The 26648-nt window shown below is 33.2% G+C and overlaps 3 protein-coding genes across 7 annotated transcripts in view; 1 reads left to right on the top strand and 2 right to left on the bottom strand.

Annotated features, from left to right (window-relative positions):
- The window catches only part of LOC111049660 (dynein regulatory complex protein 11), an 18317-nt gene extending 16905 nt beyond the window's left edge, over positions 1–1412 (bottom strand). The window contains exon 1 of the mRNA XM_039428040.1: positions 79–1412. Coding sequence (XP_039283974.1) covers positions 79–790 — 712 coding nt within the window. The 5' untranslated portion in view covers positions 791–1412. The remainder of the gene's footprint in view (positions 1–78) is intronic.
- The window catches only part of LOC120348848 (cytosolic Fe-S cluster assembly factor nubp1-like), a 19808-nt gene extending 6119 nt beyond the window's left edge, over positions 1–13689 (bottom strand). The window contains exons 1-9 of one of the 3 annotated variants that reach the window (XM_039428045.1): positions 13609–13689; positions 13412–13516; positions 10239–10375; positions 7538–7606; positions 7171–7203; positions 6659–6749; positions 5536–5804; positions 3713–3899; positions 1699–2106 (exon numbers count right to left, since the gene is read on the bottom strand). In XM_039428045.1, the coding sequence (XP_039283979.1) occupies positions 2075–2106; positions 3713–3899; positions 5536–5804; positions 6659–6749; positions 7171–7203; positions 7538–7606; positions 10239–10375; positions 13412–13516; positions 13609–13639 (954 nt within the window). In that variant the 5' untranslated portion in view covers positions 13640–13689 and the 3' untranslated portion in view covers positions 1699–2074. Of the gene's footprint in view, positions 1–1698; positions 2107–3712; positions 3900–5535; positions 5805–6658; positions 6750–7170; positions 7204–7537; positions 7607–10238; positions 10376–13411; positions 13517–13608 lie in introns of those variants that run through there. The other 2 variants (XM_039428046.1, XM_039428047.1) reach the window with 2 other exon arrangements.
- LOC111049661 (tektin-3-like) lies at positions 10262–26648 on the top strand. Of its 3 annotated transcripts, none has more exons than XM_039428043.1 (9): positions 10262–10399; positions 15000–15154; positions 16205–16456; positions 18506–18738; positions 20783–20892; positions 22100–22248; positions 24748–24970; positions 25931–26085; positions 26284–26648. In XM_039428043.1, the coding sequence occupies exons 2-9, from the start codon at positions 15039–15041 to the stop codon at positions 26492–26494; spliced, it is 1449 nt and encodes a 482-aa protein (XP_039283977.1). In that variant the 5' UTR covers positions 10262–10399; positions 15000–15038; the 3' UTR covers positions 26495–26648. The 3 variants fall into 3 exon arrangements, with proteins under 3 accessions (XP_039283977.1, XP_039283976.1, XP_039283978.1); XM_039428042.1 differs by lacking the exon at positions 10262–10399 and adding an exon at positions 13742–13836; XM_039428044.1 differs by lacking the exon at positions 10262–10399 and adding an exon at positions 13773–13849.

The following is a 26648-nucleotide window of genomic DNA, read 5'->3' as shown; positions in this document are numbered from 1 at the left end:
GAATGAATAGAACATATTTTGTTAACTGAAATAAATGGAATTTGACTTACATTAGAAACAAGAAAAGCTCTAACTCACCGATCAATAGCATCTCATCAATGACTCTTTTCCTTATTTTTCTTCTAGTTATATATCCTCTCCATATTTTCTGTATTTTCATGGCTGCCTGTCGCCCTCCTTCGCCCTCTTTATCAGCTGTCGATGGCTCGATCTTTTTCTCTTTGAGCAGTCGAATCTCCTTCATGAACTGCGACCTCAACCTGCCCTGCCTCGCGCGCTCGTGGGTCTGTATGAGCCGTATCGCCTGATATTCGGTCATAACAATGCCCACATCTTCTTGCTCGAAAAACCCCAGCTTCTTCAGGACATCATCCATGAACTTCTTCCGTTTCTGCAGTTCTTCCTCCCGTTCTCTCTTGTAGTAGGTGGGCACTTTCACTTCAGCTTCCATCGGCAGGATTTTCTGCTCTGTCAACGCGTTATCGCAATAACAAAACTCTGACAGTTCCAAGTTGACAAGTTCGTGTTTCAACTCTAGAAATCTCCCAATACTGGTATCCAGCAGTTTCCTGATCAGCATTCTTTTCTGCGGCTGGACGATTTGATCGTAGCATTGATCTAATCGATTAACTGCTGTTACATACTTCACGTACAGATCACTCACGATGTAATGAGCTAGTTTCTTATCTTTAGTTGGTTTCGCTGATTGCTGATCTACATCAATACGAGTGGCATCATCCAAAGTAACTTGCACTTCTGACCAAAGTCTGTTATAAGTTCCGTGGGACATAATTCAACTCTAAAAGATTTATGAAGCTTTACTAAATTAACTTAAGCACCAAATATTTTGAGTTTATGTAAACAGCCTAAGCATAAACTTCAAAGTGCTTCTCACTGGCATGAGTTGACAATAAAACAATAAATTATTCAATTTATCATAATCCTTTTGCTACAAAATATATCAGTTTATTTTATTGAAGTCAGCCTACATTAGTAATTCTACTTTTTATTCATAATCTGTAATTAAACAATTTTGTACTGGATATAACAACACTCCCGATGCTTTTCACGCTAAATTGAGGTGCAAACGTTGAAACAATTCAACTTTGAATGTAGCAAAACTTATTTGGTAACCATGGAGATTAGTTACCATAGGAACTGGATTTCAATGTAGAAGATTGTTAACAACAATACTGACTCATCTCTGTTACTAGGCAACAGTCAATAAGAGCTTTTAAACTACATCAGTATTATTGATTTATCCTGTTCCGTACTGCATCAACATGTAGCTCCAATTTTAGTCTGACAACTATCTCAATAATAATAATTATTATTATTTCATGAAAGCCAGGTATTCACTTAGTTACAATAACCTGTAAATTGCATCGACCGCTGAAATTAGGAGGCTACATTTTGTCAACAAGTTTTTAAAACCCTCATATTTCACTGGTAAATTGCACCGCTGATTGTAATAAACCATCATGAATGTTTTTTTCTTCTGATAATAACCAACGAATTGAAGGAGTGATGGAAATGTAAAAAATAATACGGTGCAACACAACAAATATTGAAAAATTGCTGTTCATGAAAGTGAATGATATAGGTACTCGAAAAGTATTCGCTCTTATTTCTAGTATTGACGAGAGGTAAATATCGTCTAGTATATAAATAGGGAAGGCAGGGTAGACAAATGAAAAATTTTGAGGCTTCAAAATGGCTAAATATTTTTTACTCAAGTACTCTAGACATTCATTGACAATAATATGAACGGATAACAAAGACATGCCACATTCGAGTATTGCTTTGACCAATCACAGTCTTTTTTAGAGTGTGCGCTAGAATGGTAGAGCAAAAGCCTACACAGTCTCCAGGTATAACACAGAGAAAACTGGATTGATACAGTCATTGATGAAGATTGCTTTCTCTCACTTGATGTTGTTTCTCACTTTTCCCCATGTTTACTTGTATCGTTGATCTCACACACAATTTTCATATTGTGATTCCGTATTGTCTGTGTTTTATGTGGGCCTACACCTCTGGGAGGACGCATTTCTTGATTCGCATTTTTGGATTGTTACAAGTCTTCTTCACATGCCTTTACTATTTCTGAAAAGAAAATACATTATATTGATAATTTGAAAAAATAATCTACTGTAAGCCTACTTCGAGATATAGTACAATTTTAAAGTACACGGTAATAATAGTGATCAATTTTCAAAATCATAAATTTAATAACAAATTTACGTCGATGAAAATGTAATATAACAGAAGATGTAGCCTGAAAACAGTGATAAAAACTTGCACTTGACTTTCCATTATTTCTAAATCGAACCATTTTTCAATTCATTCACATGTTTCAGTAACGATCAATTCAATATTTTAGGAGAGGTCTATGGACGGCTAAAATATAATATATTCAGGCTAGGTGGGATCATCCCGTTAGGCAACCTCACCAAAAGAGGCGTTAAAGGTGGGAACAAACTTCACCTAAACTCGGATTAATGAAACTTGCGAATTGAAACCGCATAATAAACTTTTCACTTTTCAAACGAAAATTTCATTAGATTATCAGTATGTTCGTTTAGAAATGAAAAATATGATTGCTGTAGAGATTTCCTCACAGCTATAGCGAGGTCCACGTTATAATGGCCTGCCTTCTATAGAAGTTAGCTGATACTTATAAACTACTTTATTCTTGTTAAAAATTATGAATTATCTTTTTCAAGATTTAAAAATACATTTTTATAATTAAGATAAAATATTTTTTAATTAATAATATTTCTTCATTTTTGTAAAACGATCTAGTAACGTTTCGGAGCTGGAAAAGGATTTGCTTTGTCAATGATAGACAAGGATAGCAACATCCAACGTTAGTAGACAGATACTAACTTTGAGCAACATCGATGTTAAGCAAATACTGCCATTATAACGTGGACATCACTATAGCTAATAAATGATTAGGAGGCAATATCTATCAAATAATCTTAAGCCGATTTAGACTTTTGTTGGTTAGTAAAAAGTTGGTACGATTCTAGTAATTGATGACTAGGCTAAACAAGTCCAATCCAAAACAAATCAAAATTTGGGAATGGAATAGACTTGGGCCGTGCCTGTTGTTCCTTCCTAATCATATTTATATGATTTGTGATTCTGTCCACGAATAAATAAATAAATAAACCCAAAAACAATTACGACCGAATTCATAAACGATTCTTATGATCTGAGAACAACTCTGTTGCCTAGCAACCTAGAATCGTCCCGATTGATTTAGTTTTCCTTGACTGCGTTTGATCTTAATTATATTTACAAATACAGCTTGCGTTTGAATCGAATAACTGCCTGTTCCAAGACCAATCAATATTGGCCTGTTCAGAAACAGAAAAAACGGAATATTTTCTTTACTATTGAATTCATATGAATTATTATTGTTTCAGCAATTATATTAACAAAAGTGAGTGGAGATCATAGTATTTTCTTGCCAATTAGTATGAAAGTAACAAAACTTCGTGAAGATCATGAGTGCGTTATGCAATGTTTGTATTCAAGTGAGAGTTACTATATAACGTCAATTTGAATTTTGATGCCACTTGAATATTGAGAAGCAAGAGGATGAGCCAAGAAGGTAGAAAATATTTTGTCAGGCGAATGTTACATTTTTTATAATCATTCCAGCATTCAAAATACATAAGAAGTATTTTCTGTGGATACTTACTGGAGACTATATTTTCGACAGCTGTAACAGTTGGCGAGTTGGGTAGTTCTGTCAAGTAATTACGACCCTCATCACAACATCTGGCTAAAAGTGGGTCTAATGGTAGACTTCCAAGGAAGGGTAGCTCAAGTTCATCGGCCATTTTCTTTCCACCACCCGTATTGGCCGGGAATATTTCAGCTTCATTCTACAAAAATGAACACAAATATGGAAATGATCAAGAACTTTACATCATTCTACTACATATTTCAAACATACACAAAATTAAATGTTTGTTAATTAATTGATAATATTTATAAAATGGAATTATAGTACCCTTTGAAATTAATATAATAAGAATACAAATTATAACTATAATTAATTATTATTTTATTAATTAAAAAGAGTACTATAATTATTCTATTTTATAAATACAAGAAAGTAGCCCTGAATTCATACATTTTAATTGATAATAATATGATTATATGACAAGCAAATTCAACGTGTGGCCTGTGTGAAGGATTTAGGTGTCACATTTGATAGTAAGCTACTATTCACCGCGCATATTGATGATATAGTAGCTAAAGCGAGAAGGCAGCTTGGTGTAATAAGGTGGATTGGCAGAAACTTTTAAAATCCTCAAACATTGAAGACCCTCTACTGTTCCATCGTTCGATGCCACTTGGAGTACGCCTCTATCGTTTGGAATAGAGACAGAATATGCAACAAAGAAAATAGAATCTGTGCAAAAAAGATTTGTACGTCTGGTGTTGAAAAGGATCATGACAAATTTGGAGCAGCTCCCTTATAAACAGTTCTGCAATAAGGTGAAAATTGAATTTTTTGAATGGCGAAGAATGAAGTTTGATGCAATTTTTTTGCATGACTGTCTTTATGGACGTATGGAAGTGGCGACCGAGGACTTGGTGTCGTTGTACCGGCGAGAAACTTGAGACAGTGCCACCAATTTCATGCCGTTCTTAGAAGCTGCACTGCTCCGTTAGAAAGATACGTTGCAGTTGGTAATAAACTGTCAAATCAAATAGATTTTTTTGAAGTGTCGAGAATTTTTAAGAGAAGAATAAGATCCTTGGAGGAACCTATCTAACAGTTATGAGTTCTAAAACACATTTTTTATGACAGTTGCAATAAATAAAGGCCACTTGTGCCGTTCTATTGCACGCAAATTGCATAAGCATATAATCATAGCAATATTAATAGGATTATTTGTTTGGAATGTGAAGGTAACAATATGTTATTTGAAAAAGTATAATATATTAACATTGAGGAAGGATTATTGCAGTTACCAACTACTGGAATGTTATGATTATGATAATTAATTTTAATATCCAATTAAAGCTATATAAATGGAATGGAACAAAGGACTTCTACTACTGGGAATATTGGCCGAAGAACTATATAGAAGAAAATTCGTTGACGGAAACTGTCCGAAAACTATGCCCAGAGGCCCCAGACCGGGAATCGAACCCGGTAACTCTCGATTGCCGGCTGAGCGGCTTTTCTTTCTTCCACCATGCATTCTCTGAACAGCCTCACTCAATAATTAACATCATAATAATTATGATGGTATCAAATTTTGAAAGGCCGGTCAGGTATTAAAAATTGAAAGATTATTAGAAATTGTAGTCGACTAACTGCTGGAATATTATAATTATATTTATTTATTTATATTATAGTCTAATTATTATATTAACATGAGTTGACTGGACAAAGTTAGTCAGTGCTGGCTGATTCGCTAAAGAAGTTCGAATTTTCATGAAGTAGCACACAGAATCATGCGAATCAAATAAATAATTTCTATAAAAAAAGGATAAATGACTAACCTTGCACTTTGGACAGACGAAAAGAGACATATTCTCAACTATTCCGGCGATTTTGACGCCAACTTTGCGACAAAAGCTGATTTCCTTGCGAACATCAAGCAGAGCAACTTCTTGAGGTGTAGTGAGGATGACAGCCGAAAGCCCACCCAGCTGCTTCAGGTAATTGACGACAGAAAGATGCTCATCTGAGGTTCCGGGTGGAGTGTCCAGCACAAGGAAGTCGACGCTTTCTCCCCAGTCAACTTCGCTCAAGAACTGCTGGATCATACCTTCACAAATAAAAACAATGTGTTCAAAACAATCAGCTCTGACAGATTACGCTAAATAATAGAATTCATTTTTATTCATTCGCAACTTGAATAAGTTATAAGTTCAATCAACCTCAATTTGGAATCATTTTTCTCTGAATATATGAATAGATGAACAGATTTTCTCAATAAATTTTTCTATATGATAGATGAATTGATAGAAGATAGGTCTGTCAAAAACTAAATAATGTAAAAATTTTAGATTTAGTGTGAAATTACCACACAGTATTAAATTACCAGAGGGAGATTAACATTAGAAGAAAACCCTGATTGTTCTTGACCGAAATAACTACTGTATTTCCTAAAATGTTTGTTCAAGTATTTACAATATTATGTTGTGATTTTATATTTTTCACAATCCTGAATAAGTTATTTAATATAAAAATATCTCAAGAGAAGTAATGATATGTTCAGATTTTCTTCTCGTTTCATTTTCCGCTGTTCCTTTCAGCGAATCATAGCATAGGATTGAGAGAATTTCAAACTACTCGTGACATATAATTAAGAAACCTTGTTTACCAAATTGAGAAACTTTGTTTATCATGAAGTATAATTAAGAAATCTTGTTGCAGAACAATACATAGGATTGAGTAATCTTTCATTAGAAAATCACTTATATTTTTCATACAGAAAAGTTGAACTTTTCTCGCTTTAAGACAAAAAAAACATTGAATTTGAATTACAATTCTGGCTATTGGATTATGATATTTTGTTGACCAGATAGCAAGACCAAGATTTGAAAGCAGCACTACTTATAATAAGGAACTCTTTGTAAGATACTGTGAGATCTGTGAGATACTGTGATAATTGACTACCATTTTTCTTTGGACCTCTCCAAATGACAGCATCATCTGGTGATGCGAGAAGAAATCCAATTGACATCAACGCTAAATTATCTTCAACATACTGCAACAAATAGAAATAGACAAGAAGTATTGATTGACAGACACATTATAGAGCCTAACATATTGTATTGAACAGAAAAGAAATTGGTTCATGATAAACCATTCAGATGTACATTGGAGCGGATAATTTCTCTGTTTATCAAAATTTTAATAACTGGAATTGAATCTCAAACGCAATGTTGAGTAATCCTGTTGATTCACATATTAAAAATCACTCATTCAAATTCAATGAACTCCATTGTAAACTGCAAGTAATTAAAAATGCTATCAACATTTTTCTGATGAATCTAACATGATTTAATGAACAATATCTGATGATAATGTTAGATAGTCATCAGTGATATTAGTCTTATTTTTCATATTTCCAGTTAACACACCATTTACTATTTGAAGAGAATCATTATAAAAGCTAATTAACTTACAATTGGAGACCATCCTGATCCACTGTGATGTATCTGAAAATAAATAAATATTTCAGTCTGTTACGCACAAACTTCAAAGAACAAACCAATTCAGGGTGACATTATGAAGCTGGGATGATAAAATGAAATGTTCACAGTGATTACTGATAGAAGAATAGATAACATATATTATAAAATTCAAAACAAAGCAAAAAGTTCACATGAATCTTCAAGAGTTTAAACTGCATGATTATAACTGTAAAAATGAAGAATTCGACTTATCAACTTGTTTTTTCGAATTAATATTGTTGGATATAATTTTATTTTTACAATTTTCCAATTCAAAATATCTCATTACTTAGGTATTTGATTAGGACAATTTAATTACCTGTTCACCTAAGACTCCCATCACTCTTGGCATTGACGGCCCACATAGATCTACATCGACGATAGCAACCTATAACAAACAACATTACAATATACATATTAATGATAACCAAAAATATATTCTTTTTCATACAAACAAGTTAGGGTTATGTAGCAGAGAGGACCTAGAGTCCTAACTCCGTTCTTATTGAAGGCAATCATTATTCAATTCAAGTGAAAAAAAATTATGAGCTTATGAAGAGAAATAATAAAATAAAAGACAATGTACAATTAACTTGGATTTGTAGTCTTATAATAAAATATTCAATATCTATCACTCTCTTTTATCAAAAGTGATTGATAGATTTTTAAAGCGGTAGGAGAAAGTCATCAAATATAAGAATAATTTACTTTATTCATAATCGAGTCTAACAATATCAAGACCAGCCATTATTTTGGGTTGGTCTTCAAATACAGTAGAAATATACGAAATTAATGTGGTTTTCGTACGATGTGGTTCAAGTGTCCAAGAGCACCCAATGCATAGTGATCTAGCATATTACAAAAATAATCATTCATTTATAACAAGGAGGCCTAACTTATAAACTAAACAATAGTTTATTCAATTAGAAGGTGGCTGAACGAAATATGTAAGGTAGTGGGGGGAAAATTATTTGGTGGGTGAAAGAAATGAAGGGTTCAAGAACATGACAATTGAAAAAGTACTTTCCTTCTTGGGTAGTCACACCTTTCATAATAGTCATGACAGGTATACGATAATTATATTCACAAGTGAGGAAGAGGCTAACATGAGGGGCTCAATTATTTCACAAAAACAAAGCAACTTCCAAGCCTCAAAGTGACATCTACATATATTAGGCACGCATAAAATTTTTCAAACACATCAAGAGGGGAAAGTACAAGTAACAATTGCATGGCAAAAGGTCGTTAAAAAACAGTTCAATATGAGGAGTAGTCGAGATTTGATTGCTCGAAATCTAATAGGATAGTGGGCAAATCTTCTCTTCGGTTTTTAGTGAAAAGAGAAAGAGATATTATTGTGAGTGAAGTTGAGATCAATACGCATCTACCATCTCAGGCCCAATGTGCCAGGCACCAGTTCTTCAGGCGACTTTCCCCTCTTCCTTCCGTTGGTTATTCCCCTCCACTACAGGCATGCTAGCACTCAGCCTGTGAGCGAGTTCCCTCACAACAGTGGCAGTAGGGCACTTCCTGTCTGCTCAAAATACATTCAATACCTGCGCCCATTTTTTCAGGTAGGTGTTGCTAATATATTCTAATATTTTTATTCATATTCATTACAAATTTATTATTAGAGTACAATTCATTTTATTGAAGTAAGACACTGAATTTCAAGAAAGTGATTGAAATTTATGAAAAGGTAATTTTTCAAACAATTGTTATGCTTATCGTGAAGGTATTATTATTGAATTTTTAAATTCAACATGAAACCTATCTAAAATTTTCACTGAGTATAAATTTTATTGGGTATTATAAGAACTATCATTGTGGATGTTGGTGAATTCATCACAATATAAGTCACATAACTTTTCACAATTCAATTGTCTAATGTAAGCAACGTAAAATGTTTATAGCTGACATAGACTTATAATAGAACAATCTTATTAGAATGATCACGGGATTCAGAGTTCACGTTTGTAGTAGAACAGGATAACCTACTTCTTTACAGCATTTTACTATTCTTTACTTATAGGATAACTACTGTAGGCTACTATAAATCTGACATATTTACATGAATTGAAACATTATAGAAAAACAAATAATTGAAATATGAGAAATGTTATAACATTGTATTAAATTTTATGATAATTTTATCGATAATAATCGATATGATAATAATAGAATTTTCTCACAAATTTCATTTTTCTAATAAAGATATAGCGGGATATACCATCATAGTCAAGTCATTGTTAAGTTATGAAATTACAAGTTACTATTCTTGATGAGTCATTCATATGTGGCAGTCTATTCACAAAACTTTCTGCTTACTTTGATAATTACAAAGAAAATTTATTATTTTATTTTTATGACATACAGAAACTTTTATCACTTATCAAATATAATTTACTTGAGCCCATTTGCTTTTAAACTTCTGCAATCTGCACACAGGTCGTATGTGCTAAACTCAACCCAGAACTTGAAGAAACTTCATAAACTTCGCTACCACATCAAACGTATACCAAACATCTTTCTACCTATTTTGAAAACCATTCAGTCAATCGATAAATGAATAGAATACACTCATAGAGTAAGTATAGCATAAGAAGATATCCTATGGTAGGTATAGGGCGTTTATGTTCCAAATTTCACTAACTCAAGCCGATACTCATAGTAATTATTATTCGTGAAGTTATGTGACGCAGGTAGTCTCTCATACTTTGCCGTTCTTACAGTCTCACCCGGACAAAACAGTAATAATAGAAAGTAGTCGGCTTGAGTTAACAAAAATTTGGAACAGTATTTGAAAAAGTAGTCTGCTTAAAATTTGGAACATAAAATACCCATATCTTGGGATACCTTCTGCTATCTTTTCTCTATGATACATTGCCAAGAAATAAAACACAAAAATAAAATTGTCAATTTTTTAGCAAGTAATTCTAGCACTCGGAATAAATTAGCAATATTTAGATGAAAAACATAACGTACTATACGTTGAAAGTTATAATTGAAAATGCGCTCACATTGCGATTTGCATCTTGTGCAGCAAGGGTTCTGGCGAGCAGGGAGGTGAATGTACTCTTGCCCACGCCTCCTTTGCCGGACAACACCAGCAGTTTATGCTTGACTGAAGCAAGTCTGCCTTTCACCAGCTCGGCTCCTAAACACCGTCAACATATACAGTGTAAGTACCGGTACACCAAATTACTATATTTTGAAAATAAACAATGTTCTTTTGATAAGATGACGAAAACACCCCATTAATAACAATAATTTTATTCAACGTATAACCATACTTAAATTTAATGAGTTGGGTATAACAAATTCTAACAATGGTTAAATTTTATTAAATGAATCAAATGTTTGGCAATAGATGAAATTGGGGTCGCAGAGTATCTATCGCCAGGCCTTAAAACCATCACAACCAAAAAAATTGGGACGAATTGGGCTATTTCGTCAAACTGGGACGACGACAAACTAGGTCGCTTCACGCACAGGACAAGCTTGGTTTACTCGCGGAAATTCATTTTATTAATTATATTCAACTATCAATTTCGAGTAACTGGTCAAGCAGTCAACGGTTCGGTCAATAGAAATTTTCCATTGAGTAGAGCCAGGATGATGATCATCAATAATAATAAATTAGAATTACTAACCTATAAAATAGATAACCAAAATTTACCACCTTCTCTGATCTGAGCCTATAAATATCTTAGTTTTGTTTCCAATACAGTTAGATACTAGAAGGAGATTTAAGAAAAAATTATATTAACATTATGTTTTCATAAATTTATTGATTCCCTGAATATGATGGAATTCCCCAATTTAAAAATATTACTAAAACTAATGATAACTCCTATAAAACACTTTTAATAGGCTGCCTATTTACTTTTCAGTCTTCTTAATGTTACTACAAACTAAGAGGAATACTGGTTCAGTGCTGCCAAAAAATGATAGATGTAAAATAGGAATAGACCAAGTTTGTCTTTCACTGTTCCACTTTGGAAGCGTCCATAAAAACTGACCATTTTTTTGTGAGTGGCGGCTTTCAGTGCAGGCGGAACTCCGGCGACCCATTAAATTGAGTACAAGTACTATATTAATTTGCACACAACCGTATGAACCATGAAAGTATCTAAATTACAATAAATAAACAATATATCCATAGATTAATTGCGAAATTTTACCATGATAGCATTAAAAGGTAATTATCAAAATCAATACATCATGTATTCAAGTCAACACATTCAAACAATTCCATAAATTCAACAAATTCAAAAGAGTGAATAGGCTAAACTCAACAAATTCAATCATTTCACCAGACTTCACTATCAATAAAATAACCTACTCAATCACACTATTCTTAGCTGTTTTTAAGTTTTTAAATTTTTCACACAAATTTTCATTTCTGGTACCAAATAGGATCATTACCGATTATGTAACCCTAACGATTTCAGAACCCATAGCATCCCTCTTAGCCAGTGTCTTCGTAGTGCATACTGATAAACATGTTCAATTTTCTCAACATTAAAATTGAATAATAAAACCATTCATTTATTAATGTTCTGAAGTTTGGTATAAACACACAATGTACTGAAGTCAAAGGTTTTCATAGATAAGAGGGACAAAAAAGTTGGAAATGTAGAATTGATTCTAAATTTAATTCACGAGCAGGGCATATTTTCTGTGGATCAATCTGATAACTCGTACCTTAAATTTTATTTGGAAATGTTGATTTGCTGATAATCTCAATTGTGTTACGCACCGAATAATTCAAATTGGCAGCTGAAAAGTGAGCTGTTCTCCTAGTACTGAGTCAGTATTGAACAGTCTGTAGAAAGAAACCATTTGAGAATTGCCAGACCTATATCCATCCTCTTCTATTATCCTCCTTGAATACGCTTCCAGTATTCTATTTCTGTTGTTCAGCAATTCTTGATCATCAAATTCATATTCTGTCAATAGATCCCGCAACCGAATAGTTTCCAACTCCTTATTCATATACGACGTCCAATTACATATAAGTGTACCATCGATAATCCATAACACATATAATGGTACCTACTACCTAGACTCAGCCATTTTTACAACCTTGATTAACCATGTCAGGCATCTTTTGAAAGGACATGAAGCTTAAATTTTGGTCTACCAGTTTCAAATCTGACACGACCGGATCTTGGCGTCAACCGGATCAGCAGAAGCAAACGTTTCAAGGAAAAAGCTCAATTGCTACTTCACAACCAACAACCCATACCATATAGAGAGGATGGAATAACAACGGTATCAAATAACTTCATATCAATTTCTGGCTCTAGATAAAACAGTCATCGACACTCTGTTGATTCAGCTCTAGTTGAATTCATCTAAATTCTCAACTATGAAATTTCACCTTTTCAAGTGTGGGTAACACTTTCCCATTTAAAAATATGATAGACCTTCCAATTCAAAAAATATAAAGGTGTATTCAAAATGGCGAAACAAAATTAAGATACAGAGAAGTAGTTTTTTAATTCGAATACGATCCCCAATGAAACCAACTTCAAATTATTCTTGCAAAAAATATCAAGTTTTTTCAATTATTACTCCAATCCTGTATGATTTCTAACTTGGCACATTATTAATAAATAGGAACTGGAGTTTATAGATATTACTAGGGTTGAAGAGAGCAAAAATCATCTCTAAGAGACTTAGGCACCTAATCCATATTTTTGTAAATAAAAAAATTAAACGACCAAGTAGGCCTAATCAAACAGTCAATTGACCTTGTAATTGATAAATCAAAGAAATTAATTAGACTTAGCCTTCAAGCTATTCAAGAAAAGTTAACCAAGCGAATATTATAGTGTTTGTGATCTAGTTTTATGAATGAGGAAAACCATAAGGAAAATATAATTATAAATTTTCTCTTAGCATTTATACGTTGACAAATATGCTTCAAATTATTATGAGAATAAAAGGTAAGCTTTCAAACTTGCTAGGAAAAATGTCTAAAACAGTCTAACTTACTAGATCATCAAAATGATTTATTATGTTACTTTATTGTTTGTTTTATGATAGGCTAAATTTGTAAAAAGGACTGCAAAGTAGTAAATTAATTTTAGTCAAGAACAAAAACGCGTGATAGTGGCAAACGAAAAAGTTTAGTAAATGCTATTCTGTTTCTACTGTAAATATTATCAAACATTATAAAACTAACCTAAATCAGGACCACGAGTAGCACCTGACGAGCACAATCCTTGGTTAGGACATCCTTGACAAGCACTTGCCTTTCCAGCGGTATCGCTCTGAGTTCCTGGACAATCTGGAAAATTCAAAATGTTCCAATAATGATTTTCAATCAAAATCAATTATTTAAGAGAAAATTAACTTTTTAAAAACAATAAATAAACTTACGTGACGGAGCATCCTCCGGCTTGTCTGACATGATTAAAAATTAAAATGGTCACAAAGGAAACAGCTGATCACTGAGCAGACGAAGCATTCGTGAGACTCGTGACGTCATCAGCCATTTGTTGTTACTATGACAACTGGAGTAAACAACTCATAGTAGTTCGGCGTTTTATTCAAATTCTCAGGACTAATTTTATCTCCATAATGGCTGCAAAAACCATAATGTATTCCGTAAGAAATAATTGTAAACACATAATATACAATTTCTAAGAGTTAGTTTTTCTATGTTGTTATATGTTAATCATTTTGATGGAATATTTATATAAAATACCGTAGCCTACAACTACCGGTACTGCATGTTAGATGACTGTGTAGATAACGTACTTGTAGAACGTTAATCCATGTAAAATCCATTTAATTCCTACATAGTAGAGATGAAAACATTCCAAACAGCCGAGTTCATTTCATTAACTTAACATGATGTGAGATGATTTTTAACACATGGACATTTTTAACTTTCTGTTTGTTGGACTAGTAAGTTAATAATTTTGAAACACTTTATGAAAAAATAAATAGGTAATATATTATATCCACTACCTATGGAGAAATACTGTCTTTAGTTTAAGTCAGGAATAATATTTCAACAAAATTAACAACTGTACAAAATTTCATTGATATAATAAATACCTATTGAGATGAGAAAAATGTTTGGTGCACCTCCAAGCCCAAAATATATTTTTCTTTATTGAATTAATTACAAAATTAATGATCTCATTAACTAAAAACAAACACCATTCAAATGAAGGATTCAAAAATTCTTTACTCCTTTGAGTATTTTTCGTTGTTTTATTAAGAGTAGTACAACACCCCAATTGGGCTTATGCCTAGAGGGTTCTCCACTTTTATATATTTCTTTGCTATTTTGTATTATGTTGGTTTGTGAAATGAATAAATTGATTGATTCTTTTTGAAATTTAAATAGTAATTATTTCTCCTGGTATTATAGACGCTGCAAACATACCATACAAGTCCACAAAAAATGTTAAGTATAATGTAGGCTAATGTAAAACAATAATCGAGGATAATTTATTAATTGAAACCAAAAAATTGGAAAATAAAATAAATGGTAATAATTGTAGGATAAGTCTTGCAGAAAAGTAACATAATAGAAAAGAGAGAAGAATAATATGGGAAATGAACAGAAAAAAGATAAAGCTTATAGCCTACAATGCAAAATAAAAAGCGATAAAATGAGAAGAAATTGAATTTCAATAATTGAGAATAAAGTGAAACAATAAAATAAGAATGATGTATGAAAAAAATATATAGAAATAAATTTTATTATTATTTTTATTATTGAAATTGCTATGAATAAAATTATAGTTTTTATATAGCAACTGCAGCCATGGAGCTCTGCAGGGGCACCTCCCTGTATGGAACCCGTGAGTGGGGTGGGAGTCCCACCTCGGCTGGCTTCCTACTACAAGACTCCCCGCCCCCACCCTTGGCGACCCACCCTCGGATACGAAAATGTTGAAGTCACACCACTGTAAGTATGATTGTGTACTGGTATTAATACGGTAGTTTGGAGTTGAAGTTTAGTTGATTGGGTCCAGCTGTAGATAATGGCTCGTTAGAAGACCTATTCGAACAATATTATTCACCTCATGAAAGAGAGTTGCTCATACTGCTTTCATTAATTACTGAAGAATGACAGAATAATTTACAATTTTTCGAATTTAGCTTAGCTTATATTCATCCTAAAATGGAAAGAATGTGGATTCTGTATAATTCATCGTATATCGCATATTCCTGAATTACCTTCCTTTTCACCAATACCAGCAATGCCGGATGGGTTGCGTTCCCTGGACCATCTATTGACAATCAACAACTATGAACGCTATAAATTCATCTTTGAAACACTGATTTATCAGTTTATATATTTTTTTCATTCAACACATTACTGATAGATATTACTACCAATTGATTGAGAAGAATATGTTTTCGGAATAAATGCTGCATGACTTATTAGCACATAGGAAGTCCGTATTGAGATGTGAATGAAAATAGTGATTTTCAGATAAATTTAATGATTCACCAAATAAAGTCAAGTGTGACATGAGATACATTGACTTTTTGGCGGTACTAAGTTCGCCGGGCCAGCTAGGAATTAATATTAGAGTTAGCCTGACTGTGTCAAGTCAGTCTAACTCAATTAAGTCTAATTCAATTGTACATTATATTTAATCAATTCATTGAATTCAGACTGTTATGTCGTATTATTGAGGAATTAAAAAAGTGAACATTAAAAAGCAGTACATAATGGAAAGTGAAATTGAAGAGTGATAAGTAATAAGTTTTTATTTGATGTGGAAATTTCTGTGGTTTCATGCATTTGAATAGTTTGCAGATCACTATTGATCTGTGATCAATAGGCTATGATTTGTAGTCAATATGTTATGTGATCTACTAGATTAATCACTTTGTGATATTAAATAGCGCTTTCCAGTCATGTAAGCGAATGGTTGTGAAATTAAAGTCTTTTGAATTTTGAAATTTAACAAGAAGAACGAGATAATATTATTTTGTGATTTTTCAGGCCAGCTCAACCAATCACCAACGCACTAGTTGAGCCTTGCCCAAATCCAGTGGGAATGTCAACTGAACCTTTGCGCTTTCCAAATCTGGTGACTGGTTTTGAGAGGAATCCGAACCACTCGGCCCGAGCAGCTCTCTACACTCGTTACACACCTTATGAATGGGTCCAGAACTCTCTCAGCCACTACAATGAAGCTGATACAACCAGAAATTTCGCTGAACGATTACGATCTGATGCAGTCAGAGTTATACGGTGAGACCTACACAATTTATCCATCAGGAGTGAATATAGTTTTCTAGGTACCTACTGTAATTATAAGAAAAAAAACAGTTAGTTCCCATTTTCAGGAATAAGATAAGATCGATATGATAAGAAGAGATAAGGAAAGATAATATGATAAGAAGAGATCGGTGGTGGGTCACTGGATACATTTTTAATGTTTTATGAACTTGAATATTCTAAAGCTTCAAGATTTTATCCACTCATTAAATACGATAATAGAAAAGAAATTATAGTTTTGTGAGAAAAGTCTGTCTGTTTTACACAGCGTACGTATTGAGACCATTTTCAAGAAAGGATGATTCCATAACGAAATAGTAGAAATTAAAAGCAAAAATCTGATAGGGAAGACAAATTTATTGAAATATATTCGGTCCATGTAATCTCAACTATTTTGTGTGATATATGAGATATTCCCTGATTAATTTCACTTAGGTAGTAAGTTAGGATAGAAACATTAGCTCATTATTCTTTAGACTAGATGGCTATATTATAGTATTGACAATAGATATTTTACAAAAGAAATATTGACAATTTTTTTTGAATGATATAAGCAGAACAAATTTGTGTTGCTACAATAGTTACAATATTAAGAGAGTGCAAGTAGACTAGGAACTAGCACCTTGTGCGACCACATAGAATAGAAAGAATGTTTTATTATTTAAGTTGACACAATACAATAAATAAAAAACACACATTTACGGCTTGATTAGACAATCGAAAGCCTTGTGCTACCACATATAGCTCACAAATTCACAATTCTATGTTCGCTATATCTTGATCATATTATGACAAAAATAACACATCATTAAGGATACAAATATTGAATAGAAAGCCTTGAAAGTTATTGTGACAACCACTAGGTTCATACAAGTGGATTAAGTTTTTTTTTTAACTCAATGTCTTATCATTCAATTAGGATATCTACTACAGTACACTCTACTTCAATAACACTATGACAGACTAAAATTACGAACTTAGAATTACTACCACACATAATGCTGTAGTTATAATAAACGATGAAGAATAAGAATGACTTTCACCAGAATTGGAATTTGTTTCATTATTGTCATAAGTATTCTGACAAATACGTGGACATATTGAATGAAGCTGAATACACAACAATAAAATATAAAAACAACACACATAACATGACAGAAATAACATATTTCATATATATATATATATATATATATATATATATATATATATATATATATATATATATATATATATATATATAAAAGCGAAATGGCACTCACTCACTCGCAGAACTAAAAATCTACCGAACCAAAAACGTTCTTATTTGGTATGTATGTTCAGTTGGCCCTTTAGAGGCGCACTAAGAACGGATTTGGAAAAATTTCCAAAGATACGCCCAAAATCTGCGTTTTTCCAGCGTTTTCTCAGCTTTATCGAGAACAAAGGAACAGAAAATGTTCAAATTTAGTACAGAAGCTCAGCTAGGGTGTAATAATGTTGTGTTAGAAGGAATTTGCAATAACGTCAAAGATACGCCCAAAAGTAGCGTTTTTCCACCGTTTCTTTGCTTTTTCTCAGATTTATCGAAAACAAATGAACAGAAATTGTTCAAATTTAGTACAGAAGCTAAGCTAGGGTGTAATAATGTTATGTTGTAAGGAATTTGAAAAAATCCCAAAAATACGCCCAAATTCTGCGTTTTTGGCGAGCGGATCGAGCCCGCTGATCTCATTTTTGAACGATCCTGGCTAGACGGATATGGCGAGCGAATCGAGCCTGACGGCTAGTTACGTATAAAACAATGAATAATAGATCACATGCATATCAGCTAAAAATTAACTGTGAAATCCAATCTGCAATAAGCTAATAAATCTAATAGTAAAGCTAATATCACAAACATTTATTGATAAGAAATACTATCCCACCTATAAAAGCATTTCTCCACCAGCCAATATTTAACTCTTGTCTTGAAAAGGCTTAGAGTTCCGGTCTCTCTGATATCATGTTCAGAGATCAATTTATGATATTATGTTTTAACAGAGAAACAGATGAAAGAACAACTGCCGCTCAACGAGATGCTGGGCGAAGAATCGGAGAGCGAATCACAGATGCCACATTCTGGCGCAATGAAATCTCTTCGGAGCTGGAGCGGATGCTGGCTGAGACAAACCTCCTTCAGGACACGCGACGGGCTCTCGAGAAAGCCATCCACGATTGCGAGGCGCCTCTACACATTGCTCAGGAGTGTCTATACCATCGAGAAGGCAGACAAGGTAGTAATTAAATCTATTCATTTATTGAACCTTGTTGATATGCAATGTGATATGATATCAGGGGTAGCCGTCTAGTTGTCACCCCGACTACTTGACACCTGGTCATTTTGGCCATAGGCGACTACTTGTACCCTCAAAAATATATACCACTGCCGTCAAGTTGTCCCCCCGAATACTTGACACCTACTGGACCAAAGGTGCCAACTAGTTATGACCGTAAACGACAACTTGACACCTTGCACCCTTGCGTCAGGGTGTCCCCCCGACTAGTTTTCACCTCCTTGGAAAGGAGACAAGTAGACGGGATGGCTCACGTCTACATGACACCTTGCACGCTGGCGTCAAGGTGTCACCCTGACTACTTGTCACCTACAGAGTTGGCACAACTTACACCCCCGCGGCGTAGGGAGGAGGGATAACACAATTTTTATTACTGGTTATGATGTAGAATTGAATTCTAAGCACTTTTGGTTCAGTAACATTTTCCCGTCAAACGCACGGTTCGGGAGATATTCGCCGTCTTTGCTATTTTTAGTACAAATTTTTTCGAGTTGGTTGAAAACAGAAAAAATGAATAATAAGCCCTTTTGATGACTAAACCAGTTGTAGAACACAATTCTAAACCCTTTTTTCTGTTATATTTTCCCGTCAGACGCACCGTTTACAAGTAAATTGAGCCTAATGCTAGGACAGTCAAATTTTCATCCATCAATGATATGGCAGATGAAGCTATCAGTCTGGTTATCAACTGAGGTATTACATGAAGTCTGGTAATTGATATGAGGATAAATAATTATTTATATAAACTTGTTTCTATACATTCTGTTTCTATACTTATTCTTGATTGCACCATGGTTGAAAAGGCTCACTCACAAAGACATGATGTTGAAAATATCTTATTATATCAAAAGCAGGAATATTAATGCCTTTTCATATAGAACTTGATAGTTAGGCTTCATTTCCCAACTTTCAAATGAAGAGCCAGCTGGAATGGTGATTTCTTGTGGAGTGGAGTCGAGGGGATAGGTTGTCGTGACAGTAGAGGACTGCTTGTACCCTCGTAAAAATATACCATTGCCGTCAAGTTGTCACCCCGACTACTTGACACCTACTGGACCGGAGGTACCAACTAGTGATGACCGTAAACGACAACTTGACACCTAGCACCCTCGCGACTGAGTGTCCCCCCGACTAGTTGTCACCTCTTCAGAAAGGAGACAAGTAGACGGGTATGGCTCACATCTACTTGTCCCCTAAAAACCGGTTTTAAAAGGGGACAAGTGGTCGGGGTGGCACCTACTCGCGTACCCGGTATCAGATATGCAAACTTATATGCAATCAGAACAATAGGAAACAACACACAGACAATAGTTTTTTTCACAATTTGTTTATTTTCATTAAATTCACAAAAATTTCAATCATAGCGATGAAATAATTGAATTAGTCTAGTAATTAATACATTATGAGTCAAACGTATAAAATTTTTATTCTGTTTTTGTTGAGGTAAGGTTCATATTTTGACCATTTATTGAAGAATTGTAAAATTTTTGGCAGCGATTGGTTAAAGATAGTATCAAACTATGACGATTATTTCTGCCGGAAATAATAAATAAATTAATAATGAGTTGATGTGACATTGTTTAGTGTTTTCCAAATCTCATGACAGTAGAATATCATCAATCTGTTTAATAGTTCTATTGCATCATTACCGTGAGCAAATGGCTCTACAAGAAGAAAAAAATATCCCCACATTATAATATAATAATGTCTTACAATTTGAAAAGGTAAGACTTATTGAAATTTTTCATAATAATCTTCATAAAAATTATGTTATCACATTTGATTTCGAATGACTTAAATCTTACAATTCTTTTGTTTATTATAAGCGAGAGTGTTGCATAATATATTGAAGTGGCTCTCTACTATTAATAGTGGTGGAAAATATTATTTAAACATCTTGATATTCCTGTGGTTTGATTGAGATTGAAGGAATATATTATTTATGCTACACTAAATTTAAACATGTGATTCATTTATATTTCAGGAATTGACCTCGTTCACGACCAGCCTGAACAATCTCTTCTGAAAGAAGTAGAAAACTTGAGAAATTGTCAAGAAAGACTCAAAGCTCTTCATCAAAAGGTTCAGGAGCAAGTGAGTACAAAATATATTCTTATTTACTTTCACCATCAATCATACATACGGTATATGAATAATTACATCTTAGTCATATAATAGGTAGATTATAATAATATGTATAATAAGGTGTTTTGGGAATTTTATCGCCTGTCTCAAAAATGATAGATAAGGGATTCATCTCAAGATTTATTTGATAAAATATATTGAAATGAACCTGAAATAATTTATTTTTAATTATAATTCATTAAGAATGTGCTTTAGTTCTGAAGGCATCACATTTTCAGATCCAATATCCTATACTGACTCTCAATAAATAATATAAGTCTATTGGTTAAATAAAGTGTTTAATCACGTTTAAATTTGATAAAAATACGCAACCGAACCGGAGCTGGAGCATGGTCAAATAATGAGGAGAGCCCATCCCTGCCTAAAATTTAAGCTTAAATTTAAGACCCTTCCACCCCCCCCCAAAAAAAAACAGGACCCCCATTAAAAAGGAGCCCCTGCAATAAAATGTCGTCTATAGTGAGGTCCACGTTATACCTAATGACAGTATCTGATTAACATTGGAGTTGCTATCCTTGTCAAAGAGACAAAGAGACAGCGCTATCCTTTTTAGCTCCACAACGTTGGCAGATCGTTTTTAAACAATTAATTCAATCTTAATCATGAATATTTATTATTTAATAATTGAAAAATATTTTTTCTTAACGAAGAAAAAGTAGGCCTAATTGGTTATTCCAAACAAGAACGAACAGTTAATACAGTATAACATCCGGATCAGATATACACTGGTATCAGCTATTTTCTATAGAAGGCATTGGCAGGCAGAGAATCAGCAGCGCTGTTTTCATATGTTTCTTCAATGCCTAAAGATAATATGGATAACGTTCAATACTCATCATTTTCGTTTACGTAGACCTCAGCACTTTAACACCTATTGTTGTGAGGGTGAGGGTGGAGTATCTCTGGCAAAGGCAAAGGTCCGGGACTACGGTACGGGACCTTTATTTGAATTGAAACTTAACAAGACACTCATATTTCAATGACGGATGCAATCTTAACCATACTTAATGAATCACTGAGATCCTGAATGGATAATCTATGATTATGAACCCCTGGATACTTTCCCAGGCAGCATATACACTATTTGTGTGTATTCTGATGAACATTTGAATTGAATTCCACTTTAAAACATGCTTTCGCATTTCCTCTGTTTTAGCTGCGTGTGAATAGAGCAAGCCAACATGAGCTTGAAACTGATGTTAAGAGTAAGGAGTCAGCCATTGGAATTGACAGCATGTGCCATCAACTGAACAATTTTTCAAGAGGGATCAACTATTATGGTGGAATTGAAAAATATGATCCGACGTAAGTAGGCTACGCTGACTATATGTATTATAAATTATACATTTTTTAGTAGTTAATATCAGAATAGATAAAATTAATTATATTATTTCCATTAAATTAGGTGTTAAGTACTCAATAGTACCAGATAAACTTATTCAAAGTATAAAACTGAAATGACTGAATTTTTCTGTTCTTTCTTCTTTAGTATTATTTAGGTCATTTATACAGTATAGCCCTTATCATTTTTATAAAATAATATTAACTGCACAGAACTGTTGGGAAGACAATTTTTAAAAAAAATTCTATACATTTTAAATTAATTTGATAAATTGGATTTTATAAAACCGTTTTTTATTTTACTTGGTTTTTTGTTGTCTGTATTTTGTTACTTTTTCAATTGCTTATGAGGGTTAACGACAGTAGAATATATTAATATATTATTACATACCAGCTTTTTGTTTCTCAGAAATAAGACAATTTTTCTATATTTATACTACAAAATCTATTATTTGTTCATAGTTTTAGTATTTTGTATACCTACAGTGAAATGTAATCGTTTGTATTGAAGAATTATATAATTTTTCCATCCTCACACACTAACAGCACAGATGAAAGATAGTATTATGCTACAATTTCTCTATGCCGACAGTTAGTGACTTGATGTCATGCTCAAATGTCTAGTAAAAACTTCCTAATAGTTACTACTAGACGTTTTTGCTGGACAATTGGATTACAAATAAAATAATGAACAGCTGCGCACACAAAAATAGGACCCCCATTAAAAAGGAGCCCCTGCAATAAAATGTCGTCTATAGTGAGGTCCACGTTATACCTAATGACAGTATCTGATTAACATTGGAGTTGCTATCCTTGTCAAAGAGACAAAGAGACAGCGCTATCCTTTTTAGCTCCACAACGTTGGCAGATCGTTTTTAAACAATTAATTCAATCTTAATCATGAATATTCATTATTTAATAATTGAAAAATATTTTTTCTTAACGAAGAAAAAGTAGGCCTAATTGGTTATTCCAAACAAGAACGAACAGTTAATACAGTATAACATCCGGATCAGATATACACTGGTATCAGCTATTTTCTATAGAAGGCATTGGCAGGCAGAGAATCAGCAGCACTGTTTTCCTATCTTTCTTCAATGCCTAAAGATAATATGGATAACGTTCAATACTCATCATTTTCGTTTACGTAGACCTCAGCACTTTAACACCTATTGTTGTGAGGGTGAGGGTGGAGTATCTCTGGCAAAGGCAAAGGTCCGGGACTACGGTACGGGACCTTTATTTGAATTGAAACTTAACAAGACACTCATATTTCAATGACGGATGCAATCTTAACCATACTTAATGAATCACTGAGATCCTGAATGGATAATCTATGATTATGAACCCCTGGATACTTTCCCAGGCAGCATATACACTATTTGTGTGTATTCTGATGAACATTTGAATTGAATTCCACTTTAAAACATGCTTTCGCATTTCCTCTGTTTTAGCTGCGTGTGAATAGAGCAAGCCAACATGAGCTTGAAACTGATGTTAAGAGTAAGGAGTCAGCCATTGGAATTGACAGCATGTGCCATCAACTGAACAATTTTTCAAGAGGGATCAACTATTATGGTGGAATTGAAAAATATGATCCGACGTAAGTAGGCTACGCTGACTATATGTATTATAAATTATACATTTTTTAGTAGTTAATATCAGAATAGATAAAATTAATTATATTATTTCCATTAAATTAGGTGTTAAGTACTCAATAGTACCAGATAAACTTATTCAAAGTATAAAACTGAAATGACTGAATTTTTCTGTTCTTTCTTCTTTAGTATTATTTAGGTCATTTATACAGTATAGCCCTTATCATTTTTATAAAATAATATTAACTGCACAGAACTGTTGGGAAGACAATTTTTAAAAAAATTCTATACATTTTAAATTAATTTGATAAATTGGATTTTATAAAACCGTTTTTTATTTTACTTGGTTTTTTGTTGTCTGTATTTTGTTACTTTTTCAATTGCTTATGAGGGTTAACGACAGTAGAATATATTAATATATTATTACATACCAGCTTTTTGTTTCTCAGAAATAAGACAATTTTTCTATATTTATACTACAAAATCTATTATTTGTTCATAGTTTTAGTATTTTGTATACCTACAGTGAAATGTAATCGTTTGTATTGAAGAATTATATAATTTTTCCATCCTCACACACTAACAGCACAGATGAAAGATAGTATTATGCTACAATTTCTCTATGCCGACAGTTAGTGACTTGATGTCATGCTCAAATGTCTAGTAAAAACTTCCTAATAGTTACTACTAGACGTTTTTGCTGGACAATTGGATTACAAATAAAATAATGAACAGCTGCGCACACAATCAAATCGATCAAATAAACTCTATTTAGGTGATTTTGGGTTTTTTTTTAATAGGTAGACTATCATTAACAAATTGGAAACTTGTGATCGAATGTCTATTAATAAGTGTGATTTATCAGAACAACAGTTCCTGAATCGTGGAGTGAGCATTCGAACAGAATCAACCAACGTTCGCAGGCCGAGCGAGCCAAATCAGCTCAACTTCGCACGGATGCTGACAATTTGATCAACGCATGTGCAAATGACATCTGGAACTCATGGAATAACACTAACAGTTCACTATCGAGGCGGTCCACGGAGACTTTGGAGGCCAAGAATCGTTTGCAGATGCATCTGCATAAGGTCAACATAATTTATTGTTCAATAACTTCTCCTATCTCGTCATGACTCATGAAAGTAAAAAATTATTAAAATAACGTGTATATTTCTCTGTGAAAACCAAAACAAGGCTTGGACTTGGTTGATAGGAGGGATGAGAAAGAACTATGAATGCAGTAATTCATTGTAAAATGTCTTTGATATTAACGAAAGCAAATAACTTAAATTTAGACGTTCAAGCACTCACCCTTCCAATAATTTTATCAAGTGGTGGTTCGGAAACCACCTAAAACTGTAGGTTCTTTCATCTCTCATTATCATCCTCCTCATTACCCACGCACAAGCCTGATCTAATGTGGGCATCACCCTCAGATGAAAAATAAAAAAGTGCTAGTCACTAAAGTAGCTGTGACAATCATATATGAGCACTGACAATGTTGTAGTTAATGTAAGGTTGTAAGCCATATTTCTTATTTTTATAACTGGCTTTATTGTTATCATATAATACACTCGTATCTCACCTTCCATGTTCTTCAGCACAATAATTTTGAGAATGACAGAAAGTAATTTTTCAAAATGAAGTGAACAGTAAACTCACTAAGATGAGCTAGTTTCTGAGACTATTTTTATAGCTATATGTTATGCTCGACCTATTCCTATTCGCGATGATAATGAGTAATTAATCCACCAAAAACTGAAGCCCTGCTTTCCAATGAGACTGCACTAATGAGCAAAACATTAATATAATCAATTCTTATGGGATTGTCCACAAATTGACAAAATGAAAATGCGTGAACATTATTGTCATAAGAGCCAATGGTATAATTTTTAATTTTTCTTCCTAGAAGATAAGAAATTTATTGGATTCAATCAATTATTTATTGATTGTGAGTATTAAATTATTCTCATCAGCTTTAGTGTAATAGCATATCGGCCTGTTGGAGTGAATTTTTTCAATCAATTTGTATCGAATGAATTTTCCAGGTTCAACAAGAAATATTTGATGTGGAGAAAAGCATTGAACTGTTGCGGAAGGCTATTATGGATAAGAGTAATCCAATGAAAGTGGCCCACACGCGACTAGAGGCTCGCACTCATCGCCGGGATGTGGAACTGTGCAGAGACACTGCCCAAAATAGGTGATTACTAGAACAATAACTTCAATCAATTCATTTCATTAAAACATTTGTTTGTAACATAGACTACTTTGAATTTAAATTATTTAAAATGCAGTATTAATATGAAAAAAAAACTCATAAAGACTACATCATTTACTAGTTAATTTGATTCATAATATGAATAAATTTTGTATGTTATTCTTTGCTTTCAAATTTCAGGCTGGTAAAAGAAGTTCATGAGCTGAATGAAAGTGTAGATCAACTTCATAGAAAGCTGCAAGAGGCAGAGTCTCAACACCAACAACTGCTAAAAACGCGCGCTAGCTTGGAATCAGATCTTCACGTCAAGGTCAATTCACTTTTCATCGATCGGGAAAAGTGCCTAGGCATGAGGAGGAGTTTCCCAGTCTCAGCAACAATCAAATATTGAGATTTCAATTGAAATGAAAAAATATCTCATTCCACAAAAAAATATTGTGTAACGTTTAAAAATTTATTGTTATATTAATTAATTATTATTAATTTGGAAATACTTGTTACCGTACCGTATCGTCTGTGCATCGAAATACAAAACTCAAAGTCAA

This window comes from Nilaparvata lugens, chromosome 5 (genome assembly GCF_014356525.2).
Source record: "Nilaparvata lugens isolate BPH chromosome 5, ASM1435652v1, whole genome shotgun sequence".
NCBI lineage: Eukaryota > Metazoa > Arthropoda > Insecta > Hemiptera > Delphacidae > Nilaparvata > Nilaparvata lugens.
The sequence above is the reverse complement of the archived record's forward strand: the minus strand, read 5'-3'. Positions and strand labels throughout refer to the sequence as shown.

Coding starts and splice junctions, on each gene's coding strand:
- LOC111049661 (XM_039428042.1), top strand. CDS start 13,810: ATGGCTGCAAAAACCATAATGTATTCC. Junction 18,739..20,782: donor CCATCGAGAAGGCAGACAAG/GTAGTAATTAAA, acceptor TTTATATTTCAG/GAATTGACCTCGTTCACGAC. Junction 26,086..26,283: donor AGAGACACTGCCCAAAATAG/GTGATTACTAGA, acceptor TTCAAATTTCAG/GCTGGTAAAAGAAGTTCATG.